The sequence below is a fragment of the Amblyomma americanum genome, chromosome 11, assembly GCF_052857255.1.
Source record: "Amblyomma americanum isolate KBUSLIRL-KWMA chromosome 11, ASM5285725v1, whole genome shotgun sequence".
Lineage (NCBI taxonomy): Eukaryota > Metazoa > Arthropoda > Arachnida > Ixodida > Ixodidae > Amblyomma > Amblyomma americanum.
The window spans coordinates 97,368,860-97,395,924 of NC_135507.1; the positions used below are offsets into that span (position 1 = coordinate 97,368,860).

Sequence of the window (27,065 nt, forward strand, 5' to 3'; positions counted from 1 at the left end):
TTTACCACCATACTCTCAGAAAGCGTTATCAAACAGGTATCAGAAAGAAAAACAAAACTCTTGAAATTATATCGAGTCTAACACTAAACAGAAATGTTCGGGACACTCGCTATCACGAGACTTGGGAGGTTCCGTGTAACCGCACAAAATATGGTGACCAGATGCTGCGATTTCAACTGCCGAAATTACTTAACTGATTACGCACACACATATATATATATATATATATATATATATATATATATATATATATATATTTTTTTCAAGTTACAACGCGTTCGCCTCTGTGTTTTTTGCACTTATTTATTGACTGTTTGTTCAGATGTGTGGTGATATTGTTACTTTCCTATCATTATTTTTTGTATGCAAAGTGTTACCTGCCTAGTTTTTTTGCACAAGTTCTTTTCATTGATTTCATGTCTTGCTCATATCTAATGTATATTTGCACTGCTGTGTCGCTGTCAAGAAGACGGTCAGTGGGCGCTGCCAAGCCCTATTTTTGTGGCTTTTTGCCCACTGTCCGTGACATCAGTGTCTGTGGGTATTGATGTTGAAATAAATTGGAATTGGAATTGAATTGGAATTGGAACTTTTCAAGCTTAAAATTTTCGCTTTTAGGTTATGGTTCGCGCAGCTATGAAATAACTGCCGACACTGAGCAATTCTGATGAACTTCACTCATTTCTGCTCTTGCATTTCCTTTTGTTTGTGTAGCTATGGTCCACCACCAAAGAAAGGCTCCTAAGGAGAGAGGCACACCCGCTCTACCAACTACATCAAACTCAACAGTGCAGGAACAAGGACCTGGCGTTTTTGCGGATTGCGATGAGCCTGGGGGAACGAACTTAAGTGAAGAGGTTGTCTATCAGCCTAGCGATGGACAAACAGAGCAAAATGAAGGCTGCGATGCACATTCATCCAGTAGTTGTTGCGCTCAACTGAGAAAACAACTGGAAGATGTGAGAAAGAACCACAGACAACTTCAAGAAGTGCATAAAAAAGCCAACTTGACTATTAACTCTCTTAGAAAGAAGGTGCGAAAGCTAAAAAGCGCCGTAGAGCACTTTAAAAAAAGGATAAAATTTTTAAATAAAGATCAAGTTCGTGCACTTTCCCGAAAAAGCAACAAGGGAAGCATCTGGTCGCCGCAGACTATTAAACAGGGGCTTCAACTGAAGTTTTCTTGTGGGAAGTCTGGTTACAGAACTCTCAGACAGCTCGGCTATCCACTTCCGGCAGAAAGAACTCTATCTCGTCGCCTCCACTGGCTCAAGTTCTCACCAGGAATTCTTACAGACGTTGTAGAACTTCTCCAAGCGAAGGCACAAGGCATGGAAGATGTAGAAAAAGACTGCGTCCTCTTTATCGATGAGATGGAGATTGCCAGAGGGTTTCAGCTTGACCGCGCTGAAGACATTGTGTATGGGGGAGTGACATTGTCACAAAAGCCAGATGAGCCTGCTAATCACGCTCTGGTGTTTATGGTTGGAGGTCTCAACCAGCGATGGAAGCAGGTGATAGCTTATCATTTCACTGGAAGCCATGTGGATGGCCGCACGCTCAAGGACATTGTTCTGCAAGTTGTCCAACTCTGCGCCGATATTTCCCTCAGAGTTCGGGTTGTAACGTCCGACATGGGCGCCTCAAATCGAGCGATGTGGCGTGAGCTGGGATTTTCTAGCCACCGAAATTCGAAGACAACCTGCTCAATACCACACCCTTCGCTCAATGATATGGAGTTGTTCTTCAACGCAGACGCTGCTCATGTTTTGAAGAATATTAAAGGTCAGTTGATAACATCTCATGCATTTACATTAAGTGAAGCAACAGCCAGCCAGTGCGATCTTCCCTCACGTGAAGTGAAACTGGATCATGTGCATGCTGTGCTGGAGTTTGACAAGGAAAGGGAGCTAAAGCTCGCACCGAAGCTCTCTGAAGCCCATGTCTCATCTGGACATTTTACGAAAATGAAAGTCGGACTTGCCGTGCAATTTTTCAGAGAAGCTCCCAGTGCAATCCGATACCTCATCAAGGAAAAAGTGCTGGACATAGAGGCAGAAACAACAGCTTGGTTTTTAGAGCTGGTATCAAGATGGTACGCATTAATGTCGTCGCGTCATCCATCTGTTGCCCTAAGTCTGCACGATGTGGCGAAGCATCATAGAGCTCTGGAAACTCTAAACCTGGCTCTAAACACCTTTCAAGGGATGAGCATGGGCAGCACGTCTCAGTGGAAGCCATCGCAGGCGGGCCTCCTGATCTCCACAACGGTCGTGCTTCGCCTGCAAGACATTCTTTTGAACTCGGAGGGCTACAGCTTCTTACTCACCAGCAGGCTGCTACAAGATTGCCTTGATAATCTTTTCTCTGTGGTTCGTCTCAGGAAGCCTGTCCCAGACGCCTATGATATGAAATGCGCACTGAAACTTGTGTGCATAAGCCAATTTTTGCACACGCCGTCTACCACCAGCTACAGTGTTGACGATTCTGAGTACCTGGTTGACCTTCTGTCAAACGGGAAACGTGAACTCGCTGAAGCCGAGGTAAAGGAAATCGATGACTCGGAGGTTCTTTTCATTGAAGCGCTAACATCGACTGAATGCAGCATTCTGTTCCATATTGCCGGATTCCTCGTTAAAGGTATTCTGAAAGCCATAAATAATTGCGAGCAGTGCAAAGCTACTCTGCTCGGTTCTAGTGACGCTGAAAATGCATATCTCACAAGGCTGAAGGAGTACCTCGAAAATGGCGACAACCTGCATTACCCCAGTCCTGAAGTGATGAAAGTGCTGAAGTCGTGCGAGGAGCATTTTAAGGGCATCACAGAATGGGCGGAAAGCCTTCTAACTATGAAATCTCCAGTGCAGGCTGTGATAACATACCTAAGACAAATGGTTCCGTTTAATGTTGAAACATGCCAGGTTCACAACGAAATCATTCAGAAGTTGTTATACTCGACCTACGCTCGAACGAGGCTGCGAATTCACCTGCGACAACTGGAAGAAAAAAAAGTCAATGGACATGCAAGCAAAACGTGTGCTGGCGTCAGCTTGCCGTGAAGAGATTTGTAAATTTTGTGTATAAATGTCAAATTCACCACAGTTCGCTTGTCTCCTATTTTTTGACAGTAGCTTTAATAATTTACAACATAAATAAACTGCATTATTACAACTCCTAAGTAAGTGAAATTTATGCACTTACGTTTCTCATTAACTCTTCACACTATATAAGAAAAACTTCCTCAGTCGATGAGACACGCGCATTTTCCCAATATAGGCTCTGTTGATAGATGTTATTTTTTTGCCTTTTCATGAGAGTATTTTTCACAGTCAAGTTTGCGTTCACTTAATGTTTTCGGTGAAGGTATGAAGGCGCCGAAATTATTCCATGCTTTGTTAAAGTGGTTACTTTACATGAAAAAAAGCTGCACGAATTATGCAGCTGCATTGTATATTACAGCTACAGTGCAAACTCCTGTACCACAGCATTGTTTCTTTTTTTTTACCTGCACAAATTAACAAACAAAAACAAGCGATGCCAAGGATCAAACGACTACGAATGTCCAAGGGCCTACAGATTGCGTCCATTTGATTCTGAGGGGTAAAATGTTTCATTAATAAGCCTTATCATTCTCAGCATTTAATATTGACTAATACGTTGCGGCGAACGAGATAAACTCTGTTTTTGCGAGTCAGCGCACTGAGTCCCAGACAATTTACAAAACTCCGTAAGTCAGCTTTTCTGCATAAAAAAAAACACCTTTACGATTGCGACGCGAACTGTCCGAGGGAGAAGAGTTGGGTGCAGCGCAAACGACTTTTATTCCTTTATGTTATGGTGTGCACGGCCAGGCGAGCACCTTGGCACAGCTGCGTTTCAAATTTCCTTCAGGAATGCAGCCCGGGGAGGGTGCATTGTAACCGCAGCAATGGCTTGGGAGAGCGGCCCCTAATCTCTTTATTGTGAAAGCAACACAGGGCAGAAGCCTGTAGGAAAGGGTTCGGCAACAATAGATGTCCCCAGCGATGCACCCTAGTTCTGCCTCCAAAACCGGTTTCGCCGCGATGGTGAAGGGGCCTTCGCTGCGCAGAGAAGCTTACCTCCAGTGTTCTGAAACGAGTGGGCTCAAATATGGCGGACACTGCAGCAGACGACGCGGTTGTCCCCACCCTGCACGGAGCGGCGGAGAGGGCGCGCGCATCGAGGCACCCTACGTCTGACCTTTCGCCATGGAAGGAGGAGAAGACCCAGAAGTGGTAGCGTGGGAGTTGGTTCAAAAGCAGCGAAGATATGAAAAGTGCAATGCTAGACAAGCGGCTGAAACGCCTTTAGAGGCACGCCTTGATAAACGCTTTTCGCTTTGAGATATCCAGGCTTAACCCTTTAGCTAAGTCTCGGCCCTACTTTTTGAGAAACGCCCACCTCACTCGTAGCGTTTCTCGCTGGTCGCTCTGGCTGGGCCACTTGACACGGCGTAGTCGTGCAGACGCATGCTACAAGTGGCTTCCAATCCACTCCTCGTGATGCCACACGGCAGCAACGGCTGCCTGTCTCGCTTGTCGCTTCTTATAGTAGGCCGTGCTGATGCATTTTCCTCTGTAGTGCAATCCCGCTAAACGCTACGCCAGACACATAATTTGTTGCTTTTAGGAAATACAGCAGCATTTCTTTGACGCTGCAACTTTGTGCTCAAAGCGTCGTCTCCCATTCTTAAGTTGACGATTAGTCTTTGGCGGCGTAGAGAAGAAAGGCGCTGGTCGGCCCAACGTCCAAACAATGCTACTTCATTTTTTTTGGTGATTAAACGTGGTGCCCCGAAGTGAAGTGTGACTGTACAATTTCCTGCGCATACTGCGCGTTAGTTTCGGTATCAGTTTCTTTCGTGAGCGTGATTCCACGTTCGCTATCTCGAGTCGTAATGTCGATTTATCATCGAAAAATTGCTTCGCCTGAGATTTTATTTCCTGCAATTCCGCCGTGTAATATGCTCTCGTACCAAAATTTTTAATATTAATCGGATAATAATAGTTAAGTGTAATTTTAAGCAGCTACTACCATAGACATAATGTCCGTCATGTACAATCCATTTGCACAGACCGCCTTGTTACCTCTTTAAAGGATTTGTAAAGAAATCGATCTGTACTGATTAAAAAAGAAAATGCTAGCTACACTGAAAACAGAGGCGTTCATGTTTCTAAACTACTTCTACAGCTTAGAAATATAAGAAATTTTTGTTCCGTGTGCTGAGATATCCACCACCAATTTTGTTTTCAAATTTCTCATTACAATTACACATGGATCTTGCTGAAAATCATCGCGAAATTTCCTCTTTTCATGCGACTCAGCCACATGAAGTTCCTGCCATGCTGTGCGTGGTATTCAGTTGCTCCATATGAAGCTCGAATTCGTGGCATGCTTATTTTTTTTTTCATTCGCCACATTCGCGATTGCTAAAAAACAAGTCTGCAAGCTTCACAATATCTATGCTATGAAAGAGTTTCCCGGTTTTTCACGACAGCTGCTAACTTGCGACAGCGGCGAATATTTCGACATCTGCATTGCGTAGGATGAGGATGAACGACGTATTCGCCAATGTTATACATGACAAAAGGCTCGGGTTCTCTCTGTGAGCGCCATATTCGTAGAAATATTTCTTGTTTTCCAGCAGACTCCCTGAATACCACGTGGGAATAGAAACCCACTTGTTTTAGGCTAAACGAATGGTCCATCCCCGAGAGTAGCCACATCCCGGTTTGCATTGCTTTACACACGAGCGCAACTTCGACCCGTAACTGCAACCACCTGCAAGTAAAGCCCCTCGCCGACCGCTCTCGCTGCGACGCGTCTCTTGCGGCGCCTCTGTCTGGGAGGGGCTTTAACAAATGCACTGCTCCACCTAACTGGAATTGCAGACCGTACAAAGGGTGAGAATTTAGGTGCAATGGTACTATTTTGCACCCACTCCGTCACTGTATCTGCTATGACAGTCAACAACTGCTTTCAGAGGCAGCAGTCCGCGGCTTGAATTCACGTACTGCGCAGTTATACTGAGCTGGATGAGCTGCACAGAATGCATCTTGGAAAATTCAGTGCAACAAAGGGACGAGTACAATGGAAGAAAACACGAAAGAAGGAAAGAGTACAAAGGAAGAAGTCGTCTTCCTTTGTACTATTTCCATTATTGCGCTTAATTTTCTAAGATGAATTGACGTAGCCTAGGAGTAAGGCCAAATTCTAGAACCTTGGTAAGAACCTTCGCCGGTCAAGAAAGCCATCAGGGCGTTCCTGAAATGTTGAGACGTCCTAGAACGTCAGGCATTAGGCTCACTGAGGCCGCCTTTTGGTCAAATGTTTAGGGGAATCCCCAAGGTGGAGTAAATTTTAATAGGGGAGAAGATTATCACTGACATCCACCCAAGCGCAGGCAACCAATGGACAGCTGATGGACTGCGAACCGATGGGCAACAACGACACGCTTCATGATGTGAACTGAACTTGCAATCTCACTTTCGTTTTCGCTTCAATCATAACTCCCCCTCTGGTAGGGTAGCCAAACGGTAATTGCCTGGTTAACCTCTCTGCATTTCCTTTTTTTGTGCCTCGCTTTATATGCCACTTGGACAAAATTTTCATTCGATGGCAGATGACCCCAGAAGTTTTCATTACCGACATACTACGACAGTAATTACCCCGAATGGCTTCCTCTGAAGCCATCGCTATGAACGCAGATTGCGCTGCACACTGACTCACGCCAAAAGGGTAAACACTTCAACATCCCCATCAAGCGTTCCGCTATGTTGGGTGGCATGTGAAAGAAGTGTTGGACTGGCGCTGTGTGGCTCATCAGAAAATGAATCTTTTCTGAGACGCCGCAGAAACAAAGCCGCAAAGGCGCAGACGATTCATTGCAAACATTATAGGCTGGTCATGGCCCCAAAGGCCGTGGTATCATAAATAATGCCCACTTCAGGTACACTCACCTCCGACTTTGTGGACATCAAAGACACCTCACCACCTTCACCTGCGTGGAGAAAAGAAAACGCCACAGAATATTTTCGCATTGTATTGCAAAATTCATTCCTCAAAGGGTACGGCACCAGCACAATTAAAAAAAGATGAAAAAAACTAATACTTCAGTTCTCCAAGGCGACAAAAAATTAAAGCTAGTTCCACTGCAGTTCCCGATCACTTGAGCAGTTCTGCTGGATCTTGGTAGCCAGTTCTATCGCAGTTCCACTGGATGCAGGTAAGGCCAGGCATACTTGGAATGCGATTTCATTTTGCGACCATAGTTCTATCGGATTCCTTCGCAGAAGAGAGCTCATTCTCGAGAAAGGCCATTCTCCGGCCTAGCTGATGCAAGAGCATTAGCGTTTTGCCCAGCATCAGATCCTTTAGAACGCGTAAAAAACCGTGTAGCCCGCTTTGTCGCCAATGTATACAATTTTCAGTTCATATTTTACACAATGAGGCAATCTTTTGGTAGAGAACTTCCTGGTACTAGGCGCCTGCGCAATAAATTGGAAATGTTCTACCGAATCTATTTCGATAAAACCGGGATTGATAAAACTCTTTTGTTTTCCTGTCGCATTTTGTATCTGCATGGTGTGGTCCCGCTTTTAAGGTATCAGAAATCTTACGTCGAGCTAACGCTTATCAGAATTCCTTTTTTCCATATGTCATATCTATGAACGAGCTGCCTGATAACATTGTTGACTACACATCTCTGGAAGCGTTTCATGCATTTATCCATAAATTGGTTTTATCCTAATACTGCATAATTCAATGTAGGCGAGTGTGCGCGTGTTTTTGTTATGTGTATGGCTGTTTCATGGAGCGTTCGAATAGTCCCATCATCTGACTGTGGCACTTGTAATTCCTGATTTTGTTGTACGTCCCCCTGCAATAAAGACTTCAGGCGCTTCAGAAATCCTTGAATAAATAATAAAAAGCAAAGGAAAAAATCCACACCACCCTGTAACTCGCGGAAATAAACTACGCAGCACAAATTCAGGTAACAATAGCATTCGAACCCAAGCTTCTTGGCAGCTGGGCAGAAGCTCTAACCGCTCGATCACTGTCGCAAGTTTTTGCAGCGATAGCTACATTACGGTAAGATTTCGTGCCTTCAGCGTGGCGGCGCTGCCACCCTGCGGCTGCGCCGCCGCGCTGTCACGTGGCTGGTCATGTGGTGCGGATCAGCTGCCAGCGGCGCGGCGACGTTGCTGATCACGTGGTTCGTCACGTGACCAGGTTCCACTCGGCAAGCTGTAGCTATCGCGTCACTCCAGGTTTAACCAAGGCTAAACCACCGCCATTTTTTGCAATTCATGTTTCTATGCAATATTTCGTCTACCTAAGAAGGAATTTCTGGCAACGATGTTTTACAAATGCTTCCTTTCGTAATTCATGAAGACATAAAAAAATGTATCGGCCTAACCATTCAGCCACCGTGGATTTATCTAGCAGCCACCACGGTGGTTCAGTAACGCTCGGGTACTGACGCTGAGTTACTGTGTTCGAACCCGGCGACTGCGGTTGCGTTTCGACGGAGGCGAAACGCAAGGGCACCCATGTGCTATGCGATGTAAGTGCACGTTAAAGATCCTCAGGCAATTATTCCGGAGCAGTCTACTACGGCACCTTTTTTCTGTCCTTCACTCTAACCTTCCCCCACTCCCTTACGATGCGATTCGGGTGTCCACTGAGATGTGAGACAGTTACTGTGTCATTTCTCTTCCTTGGAAACAAATTTATTAAGCTTACAGGCTTTACGAAGTAATCAGCGAAAGCTGGTAGCCTTAGCGGCCTAGAGGTGTGTAGCTGTAGGCTCGTTTTGACGTTTCATAGAGGACGGTCCTGTTGGGCGTTGCTATGCTAACTTGCGCTCTCTGCCTTCTTCCGCTTGCAGTCTCGGCTGGTTTCTTTTTTTTTGGGGGGGGGGGAGGAAATGGCGCAGTATCTTCCTCATCTATCGGCGGACACCTGAACCGCGCCGTAAAGGAAGGGATAAAGGAGGGAGTGAAGGAAGAAAGAGGTGCCGTAGTGGAAGGCTCCGGAATAATTTCGACCACCTGGGGATCATTGACGTGCACTGACATCGCACAGCACATGGGCGCCTTAGCATTTCGCCTCCATCGAAACGCGGCCGCCGCGGTCGGGTTCGAATCCGGAAACTCCAGATCAGTAGCCGAGCGCTCTAACCACTCAGCCACTGCGGCGGGTGATTGCGGTCTCGGTTCGACGACGTTGTTTGCACATTTCACAGACTCGAGGGACCGTTTGCACGAAGAAAATAAGGCTGTCCAATACTGACCTTATTCGCAGTCGGGACCATCCGAGTACCCCCATATGCAAAATGCTCGGCTACTGATCCGGAGTTCCCGGGTTCAATCTGGAGTGCAGCGGTTGCGTTTAGATGGAGGAGAAACGCTAAGGTTCCCGTGTGCTGTGCGATGTGAGTGCACATTAACGATCCCCAGGTGATCGAAATTATTCCAGAGCCCTCCGCTGCGGCACGTCTTCCTTCCATCTTTTTTCACTGCCTCCTTTAACCCTTCCTTTACGGCACGGTTCAGGTGTCCGCCAATATGTGCGACAAATACGGCGCTATTTCATTTCTTTAAACTTAAATTGGTTTTTCGGGAAATGAAATGGTGCAGTATCTATCTCATATATCGTTGGGCACTTGAACCGCGCCGTAAGGGAAGGTATAATGGAGGGAGTGAAAGAAGAAAGAGGTGCAGTAGTGGAGGGCTCCGCAATAATTGCGACCACCTGGGGATCTTTAACGTGCACTGACATCGCACAGCACACGGGCGCCTTAGCGTTCCGCCTCAATCGAAATACAGCCGCCGCAGTGGGGTTCGAACTCGGGAACTCCGGATCAGTAGCCGAGCGCCCTAACCACTGAGCCACCGCGACGGGTCCATTTCATTTCCCCCCATAACAATTTCCAATTTCCTTCAGCTCCCACCCCGAAAACCACCCTTACTAACTCTTCCTATCCTGCCCGGCCTCCCCTCCCCCGCCGGGCAGGTACCTCTCCGAACCTGTGAGGACTGGGAGACCTCACTAGGGTCAGCGCACCTGGTCAGACAGAAGATCGTCGGCAGCTGGGCAAAATACGTCATCGACCAACCAACACTGCATGAACGTTTACACCGTGAGTGGGGCCGTGCGCAGACGAAGGGGGCGTGGTGGCCTAGAATTCTCTTGAAGGGTAAAGTCTACCGCCAGTACCTCTGAAAAGTGAAAACTGAAAATTGGTTTTTGGGGAAAGGAAATGGCGCAGTATGTGTCTCACATGTCTCGGTGGACACTCGAACCACGCAGTAAGCGAAGGAATAAAGTAGGGTGTGAAATAATAAAGGAAGAAAGTGGTGCCGTTTGGCATAATTTCGACCACCAGGCCATTTTTAACGTGCACTGGCATTTTTAAAGTGCACAGCACACTGGCGCCTTTTGCGTTTCGGGTCCATCCAAACGTGGCCGCAACGCTTCGTTTGGGCCAGATATGCTTTTTGGAGACATGTGCGAAGTTAAACAGACTCCATGGGGATGTATGCATACGTGATAACAGGTTGCAGCAAACGCTAGACCACTTCTAAATGAGTTGTGTTGTGTTGTGTTTTATGGCACATAGGCAACTGAGGCCATCATGCGCCAAGAACAAGGTATATGAAAAGTCTTTTGTTGTATAATATAGAAATGTAAGAATCATCCCTGCGCTAGAGGCCCTCAAACATTATTATTACCCAGTCAACACATACACAAATTTTATAAATGGCTATAAGTAAAAGCTTTAAAGAGGGCCGGGTAACCTCTCTAGCCTTCTTTGGCTGCGGAAGGATATCGACGCTCCCAAGTAATGAAAATAAAAGCCTCAGCTTTCTTCTCATGCATTAAAAATTGTCTGAGGTGTAATAAAATTCAAACAAACCAGTGGGTAAAAATATTAGAGCATGTTGAGAAATCCCGTTTCGTTAAGAAAGCTAAGAACACATGATATATCAACAATTGCATCATCTCCTAAAAGCAGTGCGGGATGAAAAGGAATGCATTTATTATAAAATTCAGTAAAATACGTTTTTATTAGTTCTTCCAGTTCCACACAAGAGAATAAAATGTGGTTAACCGTGAGTTCATCTCCACATTCTTGGCAAACAGGTTTGTCTTGTTTTGTTAGTAGGAAGTTGTGCGTAAGGTGCGTGTGGCCTATTCGGAGACGGCATAAGATCACTTCCTTGAAATGTTCTTGGTGCACACACGACTTAAATTCACCTAAAATTGGTTTTACCAAGCGTAGTATATTTTTCACCTCATTGTTCCAAGCTGACTGTCATTTTTTTCTTAGTTTCCTTGCTACTAATTTCATGCAATCATTAAACGGCATATCTACTTGCCTTATTACCTTGCCACGAGCTTTAGTAGCAGACACATCTGCCCTCTCACTGCCTTTTATTCCCACATGACTCGGGACTCAGCACAGTTTAATATTTTGTACTTGAGCTGTGGCAGTTACTGTGTTGTGTATGATGTCACCAAGCAGAGGGGAGCTTGCATTTTTAGAATGGAGAGCTCTAAGTACACTTAAGGAGTCTGTGTAAATAATAGCATTTTTGAGGTTCTCACTTTGTGTTTTTTCTATGGCCATACATACTGCGTAGCACTCCGCGATTAAGATGGAGGAACACTGTGGTAGTCTTACTATTTGCTCGGAATTTTTCGCACCACTGCGCTCCCTACGCAACTATCTGTTTTTGATCCATCAGTTTAAAATTCTGTAAAACTACTGTATTTTTCTTCAAGGGCGCGGAATTCTTGTATTATATGTTGCTGTGGAGTTCGCTTTTTACGGAAATGTGCAAGAGTGAGGTCACAGATTGCAGGAAAATTGAGCCATGGAGGCAGTGGACCATGCCTTCGAGCAACGCCAGGTAATGCATCCATTACGCCGAGGTATTTGCACATATCGTCAAAACGGAGGAGAAGTGGCCATATAGCTAATGGTTTGTTGTTAAATAGTGTTCTGGATGGGCACTATGTGACTTTGATGACAGATATGTTTAGGTAGTGAACGGATTTTTAAAACGTACGAGCAAGTGAGCATGGTTCTTCTCTCTGTAAGTGATGGTTCGTTGGTTTCCACATAAGGACTGTTTATCGGTGACGTCCTGTATGCACCGGTGGAAAGACGCAAGCCTAAATTGTGTACTGGGTCTAGCCGTTTAAGGTACGATTGCCTCGCTGATCCATAAACTATGCATCCGTAATCTAATGTAGAACGTAATACAGAGCGATGAATCCGTAAAAGACAAGTCCTATCGAACCACAATGTTTTCGTGAAAGTACTTTTAGTATATTGAGAGATTTAGAAGCTTTATTTTTGAGTATGTGTGTGTGCGGTAGGAATGTGAGCTTTTTGTCACAAGTCATTCCTAGGAATTTGTGCTCATCTTTAATTGGTAGTGCGACTACATTTAAATACAGGGAGGGATCAGTGTGCAGTCCTCTTCTAAGCGAAAAAAAAACAGCTACTGAGTTCTGCGTAGGAAAGTTGAAAGCGTTTTTGTCTGCCCATGTTAGTTTATTTACTGTCATCTGTATCTACCTCTCACACGATGTAACGCTAGAGGATGTGCAAGCAATCTGGAGATCTTGGACGTAGACAGAATACATGATAGACTTTGGAATTATTTTTGCTAGGGAATTCATTTTTACCACAAAAAGCGTGGTGCCTAAAATGCACCCCTGAGGGACGCCGTTCTCTTGAATGAAATTCTTAGAGTGGCACCCAGGCGTACTTGAAATGAACGGTTGGTCAAAAAGTCACTCAAGCATTTTAGTATTCTACCACGAATTCCGAGGTCTCCAAGGTCCCGCAGTATGCCAAACCTCCATGTGGTGTCATAGGCTTTCTCTAAATCGAAAAAGACCGCAAGGCAGTTTTGCTGGTGTATAAATGCTTCTCGGACTGTGTTTTCTAGGCGGACTTGAAAACACAGTCCGAGAAGCATTTATACACAAGCAACACTGCCTTGCGGTCTTTTCGATTTAGAGAAAGCCTATGACACCACATGGAGGTTTGGCATACCGCGGGACCTTGGAGACCTCGGAATTCGTGGTAGATAGATAGACAAAGAGGAGGAGGGAAAGACAGGGATGTTAACCAGAAAGGGATTCCGGTTGGCTACCCTGCACTGGGGAAGAGGGATAAGGGGGATAAAAGGAGGAAGAGAAAAGGGGAAAAAAGGCATAACACACACACACGCACAACGCTGTCGCAATTTGGCACTCAATCCAGTCGCTCTCAAGTAGGCAAAGAGTGCCTTGTATGCCTTAAGGGCAGTCGACTGCTGTGGCCACGGACCGAGGATCTTTTGCTCTGTTAATGGGCGAGGATCGAGGCGGTCCAGGGCACAACACAGTGTATGTCTTGCACTCGCAAATGCAGGGCACTCACAGAGAAGATGAGCGATGGTCTCCTCACAACCGCAGCTTTCACAGGCGGGACTGTCGGCCATCCCCATCCGGAAAGCATAGTGGTTGGTAAAAGCAACGCCGATCCATAAACGACGTAACAACGTTGGGTCGCGACGTGCTATGTTACGTGGAAGACGAAGGCGCAGTCCAGGGTCCAGTGCCTTGAGGCGCAGGTTGCAAAACTCTCCCGTGTTCCACGTTAAAAGTGTGAGCTCTCGCGTCAAAGGGCGAAGCCCACACGCTGCGTCAGGTCTTGATATTGGGATCCTCACTGGAAGTCCGTCGTTGTGAGCCGACCGCGCAGCCGCATCGGCCTGGTGATTGCCGTTAATACCACAGTGTCCTGGCAGCAATTGAAAAATGATGTCATGACCTTTGGAAACGGTGCCGTGGTACAGTGGGTACAGTAGATGGATCTCAGCAAGAAGTTGTTCCTGCGACCCGCGTCGTAGCGCAGCTTGCAGGGCTTGAAGGGCTGCTTTAGAGTCGGTGAAAACCGTCCAGTCATGTGGAGGTTCCTGACTGATGAACTCTACCGCAGCCCGTAAGGCTGCGAGTTCCGCACCAGTTGAAGATGTTGGATAGGTCGTCTTCACTTTCATGAAGATGGATCTGGCCGGTATCACCACCGACCCCGCAGAACTGGTCGAGTGAACTGATCCATCTGTGTAAACATGTATGCGGTGATTGTGGTAAGAATGCAGCTGATTCAAAGTCGGTTGTTTGAGAGCGGGTAGGGATGAACCAGCTTTCTTCGTAATTCCAGGAATATAGAGGTGAACCCGAGATTCATGAAAACTCCATAAGGGTGAGCACGGTCTTGACGCAGGGGTGAACTCCGACGAAAGATATGCGCGATGAGCTTCAATGACTTTGGCGAATGCAGTACGCGGCCAAATTATTGGGAGTGTTGCGAGGTGATGACAGGGATCCCGTGTGAGGTGCCGAATATGTGTTCTCATGGTGTCAACGGCAATACATGTAGTAACAGGATGTTCCCGGGCAACAAGAACAGTTGCTGCTGTTGATGCACATTTAGGCAGTCCAAGGCAGATACGGAGATCTTGCGCTTGCACAATTTGAAGAGTCTTGATATTTGTCTTTCTAATGGAACTGAATATCGGAAGTTTGTACCGCATGTAGCCCAGAAATAGGGAGCGGTACAGTTGCAGCATAGTTAGTTAGTTAGTTATATTGGTTTTATTGGCGCAAAAGCAACTATGGCTATGATGCGCCAAACACAAGGTTAGGTTTTGTTAAATGTTACACTTTTTTATAACTAGAGTTTGTTTAAAACATTTGCTTCATTAAGAAACTTAAAAATACTTGAAATATCAACTAGTGCTTGATCACCTAAAAGGAACTTGGGGTGCAATGGGATGTATTCATTGTAGAGTGTTGTAAAATATTTTTTCCTCAGTTGTTCCAGTTTTGTACATGAAATTAAAATGTGGTTTACAGTGAGTACATCGCCGCACAATTCGCAGAGAGGTTTGTCTTCTTTTGTCAGTAAGAAGTTGTGTGTAAGGAGTGTGTGCCCAATGCGTAGCCGACATAAAATAACTTCAGTGAAACGTTCTTGATGTCTACATGATTTCCATTCTCCTAAAACGGGTTTTATAGAATGCAGTTTGTTGTTTGCCTGTTCTTCCCATGCAGCCTGCCACTTAATTCTGAGTTTACTTTGCACTTATTTCAAAAAATTCCTGTGTGGTATGTTATCTTGTTTTATTTGATCAACTCGAGCTTGTGCTGCGCATGCATCTGCTCTCTCATTACCGACAATTCCAACATGGCTGGGCACCCAGCAGAATATAATGTTATGTTTTTGTTTTTTTTATTTTAATTATGTTATGTATGATGTTTCCTATAATGGGTTCAGCAGCGTTTCTACAGTGCAGCGCTTTGAGCATACTCAGTGAATCGGTGTAAATGACGCATTTTTAATGTTTTCTTTTACTATTTGGTCTACGGCTACAAAGACTGCATACCTCTCGGCAGTAAAAACCGATGAATACTGTGGAAGTCGTATCATTTTTTCATTTTTTCCTTGAATTACTGCACTTCCAACATGACTTTCTGTTTTTGACCCATCAGTGTAAAATTCAGTGAAGGTGTCATATTTTTCTTGCAGTTCAAAGAATTCTTGTAGTATGAGCTGATGTGGCATTTCCTTTTTATGTAAGTGTGTCAGTGTGAAGTCACACACTGAAGGCAGGCTGCACCATGGTGGTAAATTTTCAAATTTTTGTGCAATATTCGGCAGGGCATCCAGTACTCCTAACTCTTCACATTTATCTTCAAAGCGTATTATTAGTGGCCGGATGGATTGTGGTTTATTGTTGAATAATCTTTTGGATGGGCGCTTGGTAACAATGGGATGGCAAAGATGTTTAGGAAGAGAACGGGTTTTTAGGACGTATGCGCATGTCAGTGTGACTCTTCTATCCTCTAGTGCAGGCTCATTAGCTTCAATGTAAAGACTGTTTACCGGGGATGCTCTATATGCTCCAGTTGATAGTCGCAGACCAAGATTATGGACAGGGTCCAGTCGTTTCAAGTAGGATGCTCTTGCTGAACCGTATACTATACATCCATAGTCCAGCTTGGAGCGTACCAGAGAGCGATAGATGTGTAATAGGCATGTTCTATCTGACCCCCACCGTTTTCCCGAGAGCACCTTTAATGCATTGAGGGCTTGGGATGCTTTCTTTTTAAGGTTGTTAATGTGTGGTAGAAATGTGAGTTTCTTGTCAAAAGTGAGTCCTAAAAATTTATGTTCTGGTTTAATTGGTAGTGTGGCTTGATTCAAGTATAGGCTGGGATTGAATTGTAGGCCTCGTCGCAATGAGAACAGAACAGCTACTGTTTTTTGAGGAGAGAACTTGAACCCATTTATCTCTGCCCAAGCAGCCAGTTTATTGAGTGTGATTTGTATTTGTCTCTCGCAGGACGACATGCTGGAGGAAGTGCATGCTATCTGTAGGTCATCTACATAAACCGAATACATTATGGACTTGGGTATTACTTTGGCTAACGAATTCATTTTTACTACGAAGAGTGTCGTGCTTAGAATGCAACCTTGGGGTACGCCATTCTCTTGGGTGAAAGTCATGGAGAGAGTTGTCCCTAGGCGGACCCTAAATGTGCGGTTAGCCAGGAAGTCGTTCAAGCAGTTCAGCATCCTGCCTCGGATACCTAGCTCTGCTAGGTCGCGGAGGATGCCGAACTTCCACGTGGTATCGTATGCCTTCTCCATGTCGAAGAAGACCCCGATACACTGCTGCTTGTGGATGAACGCCTCCCGTATGGTGTTCTCTAGGCGGACAAGGTGATCGGTGGTTGAGCATGCTTTTCTGAATCCACATTGATGTACATCTAATAGTTGCCGAGATTCTTGTACAAAGGTGAGTCTAATGTTTATTACACTTTCAAAAGATTTAGCAATGCAGCTGGTGAGGGCTATTGGTCTGTGATTGTCAGGACTTGTTGGTGGCTTTCCGGGTTTCAGAAAAGGTACTATTACTGCTTTCTTCCACTCCTCAGGTATTCTGCCAGTCATCCATATTTTATTGAAGAATTTTAACAGTGCCTGTACGGCAGTATCAGAGAGATGGGCAAGCATATTGTAATGCACATTGTCTGGGCCTGGTGCTGTCTTTTTACCGGAAGATAATACCCTATTTAATTCCTGGAGCGTAATGGGCTGGTTGTAGTCTTCCTGCATACCTGCTCCGAATGGAAGTTTTTGTTTTTCAGCTATAGCTTTGTGTTTCTGGAATGTGTTTGTGTAGTGGGATGACCTTGAGACTTCAGCAAAGTGATCGCCCAATAAATTGGCCTGTTCATCCAACGATGTTTGTGTACCGGGTGTTGTCAAAAGCGGAAGTGTGAAGGAAGTATGGTCACCAGTGAATTTACGAACTTTGTCCCACATTTTCTTTGATGGTATTGAACTATATAATTTATAGAGGACACATATTTCTGCCAGGTGGTTTTCTCAGCATTCCTGCGCACGTAACGCGCTCTCGCCTTGGCCCTCTTAAAAGTGAGTAAGTTCTCTGCAGTGGGGTACCGACGCAGGGTGCCCCATGCTTTATTTAGCTGTTTTTTTGCAAATGTACATTCTTCTGCCCACCATACTTTGTGTTTCTTCTGTACGAGTCCTGTTGTTTGTGGTATAGCGAGTGTTGCAGCAGATATTATGCATGTAGTAAATCTTTCATTAATTTCATCTATGCTGAGGTCTTCAGAAAATTCTTTATCTAGAGTGGCACTTTCTGTAAAAATTGACCAGTCGGCGAGGTGAAATTTGCAGCGCCGTGGTCTTGTGGGGATGACTGGAGTGGAAGACGAGAGCTTGATGACAGTGGGTAGGTGATCAATTCCCAGAGGATCATTTAAAACATACCATTTAAAATCGGTAAAAAGAGAGGGTAATGTAAAAGCTAAATCAAGGAAGCTCATTTTTGCTGAGCTTGGGCAACAATATGTGGCCTTTCCTGTGTTTAAAAGACAGACATTATTCGAGAGGAGAAAATCTTCGATTATTTTGCCCCTAGTGTCGCAGCGTTCGCTTCCCCAAAACGGGGAGTGAGCGTTAAAATTGCCAACTACCAGATATGGCTCCGGCAATTCATTTATCAGGCCTTCTAAATCTTGTAATGTTAATGTGATGTGTGGGGGGGAGATATAAAGAGCAAATTGTTATTGTTTTGTAGGTAACGACGCTAACTGCAACTGCCGCAGGTTTTGTGTAAAGTTTGATTTCTTGAGCAGGGACGCCGCTTTGGAGGACAATCGCGACGCCTCCCGAGAGTCGATTTGCCTGTTCGCGATCGCGTCTAAAAATGTTTTAATGTTTAAGGATATGCACATGTTGTGGACCAAGATTGGTCTCCTGAAGACATAGAACTGTGGGTAGCATTGACCCTAAAATATGTGTTACGTCGCTGTAGTTCCGCATAATTCCTCTACAATTCCACTGAATTAAGAAAGCCATGTTTATTTTTGGGGTGAGAACGCTAAGGCGTTTACTTATGCTCAGGGCCCGTTATGAGGGGTCTGTCTTTTTTTCGCTCAAGAGAGCTGTTCCGCCGCTGCAAAGCGGGCGGACTGGGAGTTGCATCCATCACCTCGCTAGAGGTGCTGGAGGACCGCGCAGCCGCGGTTGTGCTAGTTTCAGGCCTCCCCTGACGGGGGGAAGTCCTGCGGGATGCCGACCCATGGACCGGCGCTCCCTGCTGTGACAATGGCAGGGCAGCTTTCGCTGACCCTGCCTGGGGCGTGGATGGCCCTGCCATAGGCTCGGTGGAAGTGGCCTCGGCAGGTGCCGGAGTGCGGTGTGGTGCTACGCCCCTTCGCACCACATCAGCGAAGTTTGGTTTCGCTGTGAACGAGAATGTGTTGGTTAGTGCAAAACGCCTCCTGGCTTCTTTAAATGAAATGTTTTCTTTGGTCTTTATGGTGATTTCTTTCTCCTTTTTCCAGGACGGACACGCCCTGGAGTACGCAGCGTGGTCTCCTTCGCAATTTGCGCAGCGCAGTGCTGCGTCACATTCCTCTGAATTGTGGTCCTTAGAAGCGCATTTCGCACAAGTTTTGCGGCCGCGGCAACTCTGAGAGCCATGCCCGAATCTCTGACAGTTGAAGCATCTGCGTGGGTTAGGAATGTAGTGCCTGACATTAACTTTAAAGCATCCGACTTCAATGGTTTCAGGTAATGTGCTTGTGCTGAATGTGAGTACCAGGTGTTTATTATCTAGTTCTTTGTTGTCTTTGCGGATGTTAATTCTATAGACATCTGTGACATTTTGGTCGCTGAGACCTTCTAGCATTTCTTTTTCTGTTAGATGAATGAAGTCGTTTTCTGAGATGACACCACGGACGGTATTGAGGGATCTGTGGGCTGTTATGGAGACTGGGATGTCTCCAATAGAGAGAATGTCTGAGATCTTGGAGTTTTGGGTATGGTCACGGATTTCTAGTAATAAGCCGCCACTGGCCATTTTCGATAGCTTATATCCGGGGCCCAGTGCATCTGTTAGGCACTTTGACACAAGAAAGGGGGATAGTATTCTTGCCTGTTTTCCTTCTACTGTACTATGTATGACATGGAACTTTGGGAAGGTTGTTTTCTTTTTCGGGAAAAAGTCTGTTGCTTCGTTCCGCCCTCTTTTCAGAGAGCGATCAGGTTTTGAAAGGGGGGGGAGCCATAAAGAAAATTTAGTTATTCGGTCATGGTGCCAGCCACCCACCACGGAGTCCAACAAGGGGACGGGACAGGAACATGAAAGCAAGTCCTGCCCACGCAAGCTGTACACCTCAACTATAACCAAATATGACTCAACTCAGGGTAGTTGGTTACACAAGGTTAACCCTCGCCGCCAGGAAAACAGGAAAAACCTAGGAGTGAGTAGGATATAGGAGAGTTGTGAGACAGAGATAGGAAAGTGAAAGATGGAAAGGAGGATAGGAAAAGGCGACTGCCGATTCCCCCCGGTCGGGTCAGGCCGGAGGTGCCGTCTGCAGGAAGCTGGGGCCAAAGTGGTGTGTTGCCTCCGCCAAGGGGCCTTAAGGGTCCAAACGCTCGGCATCGGCTCAACCACCAGGATCCCCTTTTCCCCGGACACGGCGATGCCACGCACGGCGAAGCGCGGGTGCTCGGGTCCGTGGTGATGCACAATTCACCATCATCCTCTTGCGGGGATGTCCCTGCGGATGCTCGGGAACCCGGGGTGTCGCCACTCACCGTCGCGACGCCTGCAAGCTGCAGGCGCCCCCCTGCGGGGGAGTTGCAGCATAGAGCGCACTGATGCGCCCCAGGACTTTCTCCCGAGGAAGGAGAGGACGTGGACAATAGCAATTAGTCTCTTTCTCATGTCGTAGACATGTGGACTCCACGAGAGGTTCCCGTCGATGACAACACCAAGGAATCTCTGGCTTCTCTCATAGGGAATGGCTTCACCATAAATGCGAATGGTGTAGCGTGACATTATTTTGCGTGTGAACGCCACAAGTGAACACTTTTCGGTCGAAATGTTAAGGCCCTGCAAGCGAAGATTAGTTGTCAATATCGATGCCGCCTTTTGAAGTCTTGAGGACGGGTCACCCCTGATGCCCAAATACAGATGTCGTCTGCATATACCGAGATCTGAGCAGATTGTGGCAATACGTCGACCAGGCCGATGAGACCAAGGTTGAAGAGAACTGGTCTCAGCACTCCACCCTGAGAGACTCCGCGCGAATTTCGGTGTAAGGACGTTGGTCCGTCCGCATTCAGGACAAAAAACGACCTCTCTGATAAATAGCTGCGTATCCAGCTGAACGTGCGGCCTCCGATCTCAGCAGCTTCGATTGCGTCCAAAATTGCCTGATGCGTTAAGTTGTCGTACGCGCCCTTGATGTCCAAAAACAATGCCACGGTCAATCTTTTCAAACTTTTCCTGTGGTGCACCGACGTTACAAGGTCAACCACGTTGTCGATAGAAGAGCGGCCCCGTCGGAACCCAGAAATGAAGGTTGGATAAATCTGATATCGCTCCAAGTACCTTTCCACGCGTGTGAGCAGCATTTTTTCTATGACTGCCGACGCAGCTGGCGAGTGCAATTGGACGGCATGATGAAAGGTCGAGCGGTGTTTTCCCCGGCTTAAGAAGTGGAACCAGACGACTGGTCTTCCAATCATGAGGAACTATGCCAGCAGTCCATGACTTGTTATAAGTGTCCAAAAGAGCCCGTCGAGCTTCTTTCCCAAGGTTGGCAAGTGCGGAGTACGTCACACCATCGGGCCCTGGTGATGATGACCTTCTACAACAAGCCAGCGCAGCATCGAGTTCTTCCATGGAGAATAGTGCATCCATCCGAGAATCCCGTGAGGGTGGAACATTGTTGCAGTGCAGCGTTGCGCCTGGATTCGGAGGGCCTGGTATTCTTGAACAGAAATCTTCAGCTACCTCAACCACACTGCGCCTTTGGTGGAGCGCTACGGATTTGAACGGGTAGCGCTGTTGAGGGTACTTGCGAAGACCCCGAATTACACTCCAAACGCGTGACAAAGGCTTCCGTGGATCAAGTGTTTGGCAAAATGTCCTCCACCGTTGTGTTTGCAGTGCCTAAATTCTGCGCTAATCTTCTTCTGTATGCGCCTAGCATCTCTTAGGTCTAGGCGCGACTTTGTGCGTCGGTATCTGCGCTCTGCCCTGCGCCGTTGTGATCGCAGTCGCTCCAATTCGAAGTGAAAATCAGTGTAGTTAGCGACAGGGTTAAAGGGGCAGGTGGCGTGTTCCATGGCCTCCTTAATTTTTTGTTCAAGACCGGTAGAGAAGCCCTCTGCGCAAGCAGCCTCCATAAGAAATTTCAAACTGTCCAGTCAATGCGCTGCCTACACGTGGCTGGGGAAAATGTGGAATGTCCGGTAATAATAAGATAGGTTGGGATATGGTCGCTGCCATGGGTTTCTACATCTGAAAAACCACCGGACGCTGTTGTTAAGGCACTTTGAAACGAAAGTCAAGTCCAAGCAGCTGCTATAAGTCACTCCTCGTATATAGGTCGGGCTTCCGTCATTCAGGCGCTGGAGGTCATGGTCAGAGGCGAAGGACACAAGCTGTCTTCCCCTAACGTCCATCCTAACACCTCCCCACATGGTGTGATGAGCATTGAAGTCACCCATAATAACCCACGGAGCAGGTGTAGCTGCCATCAAACCACTCAACCTTCTGGCGTCGAAACTACTTGATGGCGCCAAGTACACCGCCAGTAGCGTAAACGTCAGGTCATGGCCCTTCACTGTGAGGCAAACGTACTGATTGTCTTCGTTCGGAGGAACTGAATGTTGCACATATGTAAGTTCACGTCGAATGTAGACGATGACTTTGCTGGATCTCTTGCTCGTGGGTGATGAAAATGCCTCGTAACCGAATATTCGCAAAATTGCCGGGGTCTTCGGTTCACAAATCACAAGAATGGGGAAGCGATTCTCATAGACGTAGTGCCATAAATCGGAAATCCGGGACTGGAGCCCACTAGCATTCCATTGGAAAATGAAAGCTTGCTTGACTTTCTTTTGAAAAGACAGGTGCGAAGGACCCATGATGCCGTCTACTGTAGAGCCGAAAGAACTGGATGTAGCGCGTCCAGCACTTGAAGTGCGCTATGTGTGGCTGGCGTGTGTAGGCTGGAAAGCAGAGCACGCATGGCATTCATTAGTGTCGTGAGCATTGCAATCACTTGCATAACTGGGCCATGGCCTTGATCGTGCCTGTTGGCTGGATCAGTCCTAGGCGCTGCACACTGCCCTGAGTGCGCTAACATCCCTGACGCAGTAGGCGTAGAAGGCTTTGGCAGTGGTGGCCAAGTTGCATCTGAGGCAGCAGGTCCAGCCTCACCAAGCGCCGGGCTCCCTTGATTTGGCACGGTTTTTGGTGGAGGCAGACAAGCTGCAGTTGGGTTTGGGGCATTATTGTCAAATGTGACTGCTTTCTTTGACGACCTTCGGCGGCGCGAACGACGTCGTCGCACTTTTGCGGCGGCTCGTTTGTGCGTAGAATGGTCTCGCACCATTTGCTTCAGTACCGCCCGCTCGGTCTTTAGACGGGGGCAGTCTTTCGAAGAAGAGTCATGAGGGCCGTGACAGTTGGCGCACTTCAAGGTAGTGGCGCGGCAAACATCACCGCTGTGTGACTTGGAGCATCGCGGGCACACGATGGAGTTGATGCAGACGCCGCTCACGTGGCCGATCCTCATGCACTTCCTGCATTGAAGTGGCTTAGGCACAAAAGGTCGAACTGGATGACGAAAGTGCCAAACCTTCACGTGCGATGGTATGCAGTCACCCTTGAAGGTCAGCTTGATGCATGGAGATCTGCCTAACCGCTGAACTTGAATGATGGAAATGCCATCGGTTGCCTGCTTGATCAACATGGGTAAATCTGCATCACAGATGGCGATATCGACGTTGTGACATTCCTTGTGTGCTACGAGGTACATTCCTGGTGTGTGCTACGAGGTACATTCCTTGTGTGTGCTACGAGGTTCCACGTTCGACGGCGCGGCGTAGACGGAGACCCAGATGACAGGCATCATCAATTACCCAGCCCTGCTCGTTGAGAGTGACAACCAGAACGAAGGGGTTTAAGCCCAACCGGACCCGCCGCCGCGGGGAAACGGGCTTATCCTCCCCAATTGGCGTGGCGGTTCCAGGGGCGGCCCTTCCGAGCACATTCCAGGACAAGGAAACTGTCAGCGGGCCAGAGCGCGCCTTACCTTGAGGAGCGAGTGTCAGTTGATGGATGGAGAATGGAGGCCGGTGACCCGCGGGAACTGTCAGCAAGCCAGAGCGCGCCTTACCACAGCCGACGCTATGCGCTACCTCGAAGACAACCTTCTTTCCCGCGGACTCAACACGTGAGGGGGGCGAGACCACGATGCGGTGGTATGTTTGTGCGCCCAAGTGAAAGCCCTAGCCCCCCCTCCTTCCCCTCCGGCGTGGGCGTCCTCACCCTAGGGAGTGTGGAAAGAGGATATAAAAATCGAGAAGCAGTACGGAAGAGGCACGCTCAGGACGACATCGTTCGCCAAGAGGGCCTTCAGCGCCGAAGCCCGACGGCGTGCAGCTTCTGCCAGCAACCGCTCGAGCCCAACTCCGGAGCCACTCCATCGCCCCCATGAAGTCGTCGGCACGTAAGCTCGGACGCCCCAGCCTCTGATGTATAATCTTAATCATGTGTAATTATTGAATATACCTGTTTGTTTAAACTGAGCCATACGGTGTCTCTTTGCCTCTCCGTCCCGTGTGGACCTGCGCATTGTGGGGGTCATCACAACGTTGTAGATTACGCCAGCCGTAGTGCCGCTGTCCTGGAGAATAAGGGGGCGTACAGTGATGTTGCCGAGTTTTGTGATTGCGGTTAAATTCTCTAGTGAACTTCGCTCCACCAGATCAATGGCAATGACGTTTTTGAACTGGTTGATTCTGACATCCTTTATGCCTCCCGGTACAATGCCCTCCGGATAAATAGAGATGGCTTGCCTGTTCAGTAGGTTCAAGTTGTCCGTTGAGTTAAACGGCACAAACAAGGCTGTATGCGCTGAGAAACTTCGCGCCGTGATGATCGTTGGCGTTCTTGAAGAGGACACCGTTGACGTGCTCGATGAGGACGATTCGGCTTGTCTACGCAGTCTGCGCTTGGCCTTCTTGCCAACAACCGGTATGAAACCGTCGTCGGCCGAGGACGAGGAGTCTTCACTTGGCACCGAGTAAACAACAGTGCCCTGGCTGCTCGAGTCACTCTGGCGGTGCAGGCGCTTCCTCTGGGCGGCTGCTGCCGACCCACCGGGTTGCAATAGAGGCACAGCAGCCTCCACTTCCATCGCCGTGGCAAAAAGGGAGCGGCGCCTCCCTGATTATAGCAAAAATTACCAAAAAACTGCACAGACGTGAAGGCAGCGTTCTGATACAGAACAACTTCGTCTTCGTCTCCCTTAAATTCGTCTCCCTTAAGAATGCTAAAATGCTTGAGTGACTTTTTGACCAACCCTTCATTTCAAGTACGCCTGGGTGTAGAGCACGCCTTTTTAAACCCACACTGATGGATGTCAAGTAGATCACGAGATTGTAATATAAACATCATTCTAATGTAAGGACGCTTTCGAAGGATTTGGCAAGTATGCTTGTTAGGGCTATAAACCTGTAATTGCCAGGGGAGATAGGTACTTTTCCCGGCTTCAACAACGGTACAATAATGGCTTTTTTCCATGCCTCTGGAATCTCTCCTGATAACCATATTTTGTTAAAAAATTTCAGAAGCGACTCTACAGCGTGTTCGGACAGGTGGGCAAGCATTTCGTAATGGACTTCATCTGGTCCTGGTGCAGTTTATTTACAGGAAGAAATTACACTGTTAATTTCTTGTAGTGTAAATGGCCTATTATATGCTTCGTGAGCACTGCCCTTTATCGGCAGTCTTCCTTTTTCGGCTGTGTTTTTATATTTTAAAAATAATTCTGTATTGATAGAAAAACTAGATGCAGTGAAAAAATGTTCACCTAATATGTCTGCTTGTTCTTGTATATTTGTCTGTACACCAGGGGCTGTCAGAAGAGAAACTGTGAATGGAGAGTAGCGACCATTCATTTTGTGTACTGCCTCTCACATTTTTTTTCGAAGCGACTTTGCTTTTTATCGAGGAAATGAAACGCTGCCAGGATGATTTTTCGGCATTTCGACGTATGTACCACGCTTTAGCTCTTGCTTTTTTATAGTTTATAATGTTCTCTTGTGTGCGGTATCGGCGAAATATGCCCCAAGCTTTATTTTGTTGTTTTTTGCTTCTTTGCAATCTCGTGTCCAACACATTTAATGGTTGCGTCGTACTATTCCTGAAGATTAGGGGATAGCCAAGTGTGCGGCAGCAAGAATGCAATTTGTGAACTTTTCATTTTTTTCGTTTACATTACGTTTTTCTAACGTATTATTTTCTAACGTGGCTGCTGTTCTAAACAGCTGCCAGTCTGCTAAATTGAGCTTCCAACACCATGGTTTTGTCTGGGTGACTGATGGTGGGGATGACAGGCAGATTTCAACAGGGAGATGATCGCTTCTGTATGGGCTGTCTAAGACATCCATTTAAAATCGTTAAAAACTTATGGAGAGCTAAAAGACAAATCTAAACACTCATTTTTCTTAACCAGGGGAGCAATAAGTAAATTTACCGGTGTTCAATAAACAAAAATTGTTGGATAGTATAAATCATCAATAACCTGACCTCTCCTATTGGTTTTCTCACTGCCCCAGAAACAAGAGTGTGCATTAAAATCGCCAACTATCAAGTACGGTCCGTAACTGTTGCAAAAGGTTCTCTAATTCATGCTGTTTGACTTCGAGATGTGGTTGACGATATACGCTACAAAGTGTAATGGTTTTGTAACCAACCACGGTGGCTGCTACTGCTTCGAACCTAGTTTTGAGTTTGATCTCGCTAGCTGCTACGCCAGGTTGCACAATGATGCCTACGCCTCCAGAGAGTCTGCTCGCCCCCTCTCGGTCACGGCGGAAGACAGTATACTACTTGAGCACCTTTGTGTGCTGAGAGCCTAAACTGGTTTCCTGCACACATAAAGCAATCGAGGAAATTTTGTTTAAAATGTATTTTGTGTAGTTATAGTTATTTACGAGATCTCTGCAGTTCCAGTGTATTATGAAAGCCATCTTAATATTGTGTGCGTGTGTGCAGATTAAATTAGATTAACTTTGATTTGTCCCCTTGACTCGGAGCCTCACATTTTTTTGATCGATCCAAAGACCTCCGCCGTCCGCCCGATGTGGACGGCAGAGGGCTGCCCTGGGTCGTGTCCATCGCCTCAGCAGAGGTGCTGGACGACCGTGCAGGATGCGCGCTGAGTTTTGAGTTAGACCTCGACATGTGGGAAGAGAGCCTGCTTTGGGGTTGACGGAGTAGTATCAGCTATTCCGCCAGGGCGCGCGGATGGCCCTGCCATAGGCCCACTGCGTGCGGCCTGGACAGGTGCCGAAGCTTGGTGTGATGCGCCGCGCCCATGCACCCCATCGACGAAGGTTG

The 27,065-nt window shown here is 47.0% G+C and overlaps 1 protein-coding gene across 1 annotated transcript in view; it reads right to left on the reverse strand.

Annotated features, from left to right (window-relative positions):
• The window catches only part of LOC144110174 (solute carrier family 4 member 11-like), a 107,165-nt gene that overhangs the window by 49,888 nt on the left and 30,212 nt on the right, over positions 1-27,065 (reverse strand). Inside the window, exon 2 of the mRNA XM_077643009.1 lies at positions 6,981-7,021. Coding sequence (XP_077499135.1) covers positions 6,981-7,021 — 41 coding nt within the window. The remainder of the gene's footprint in view (positions 1-6,980; positions 7,022-27,065) is intronic.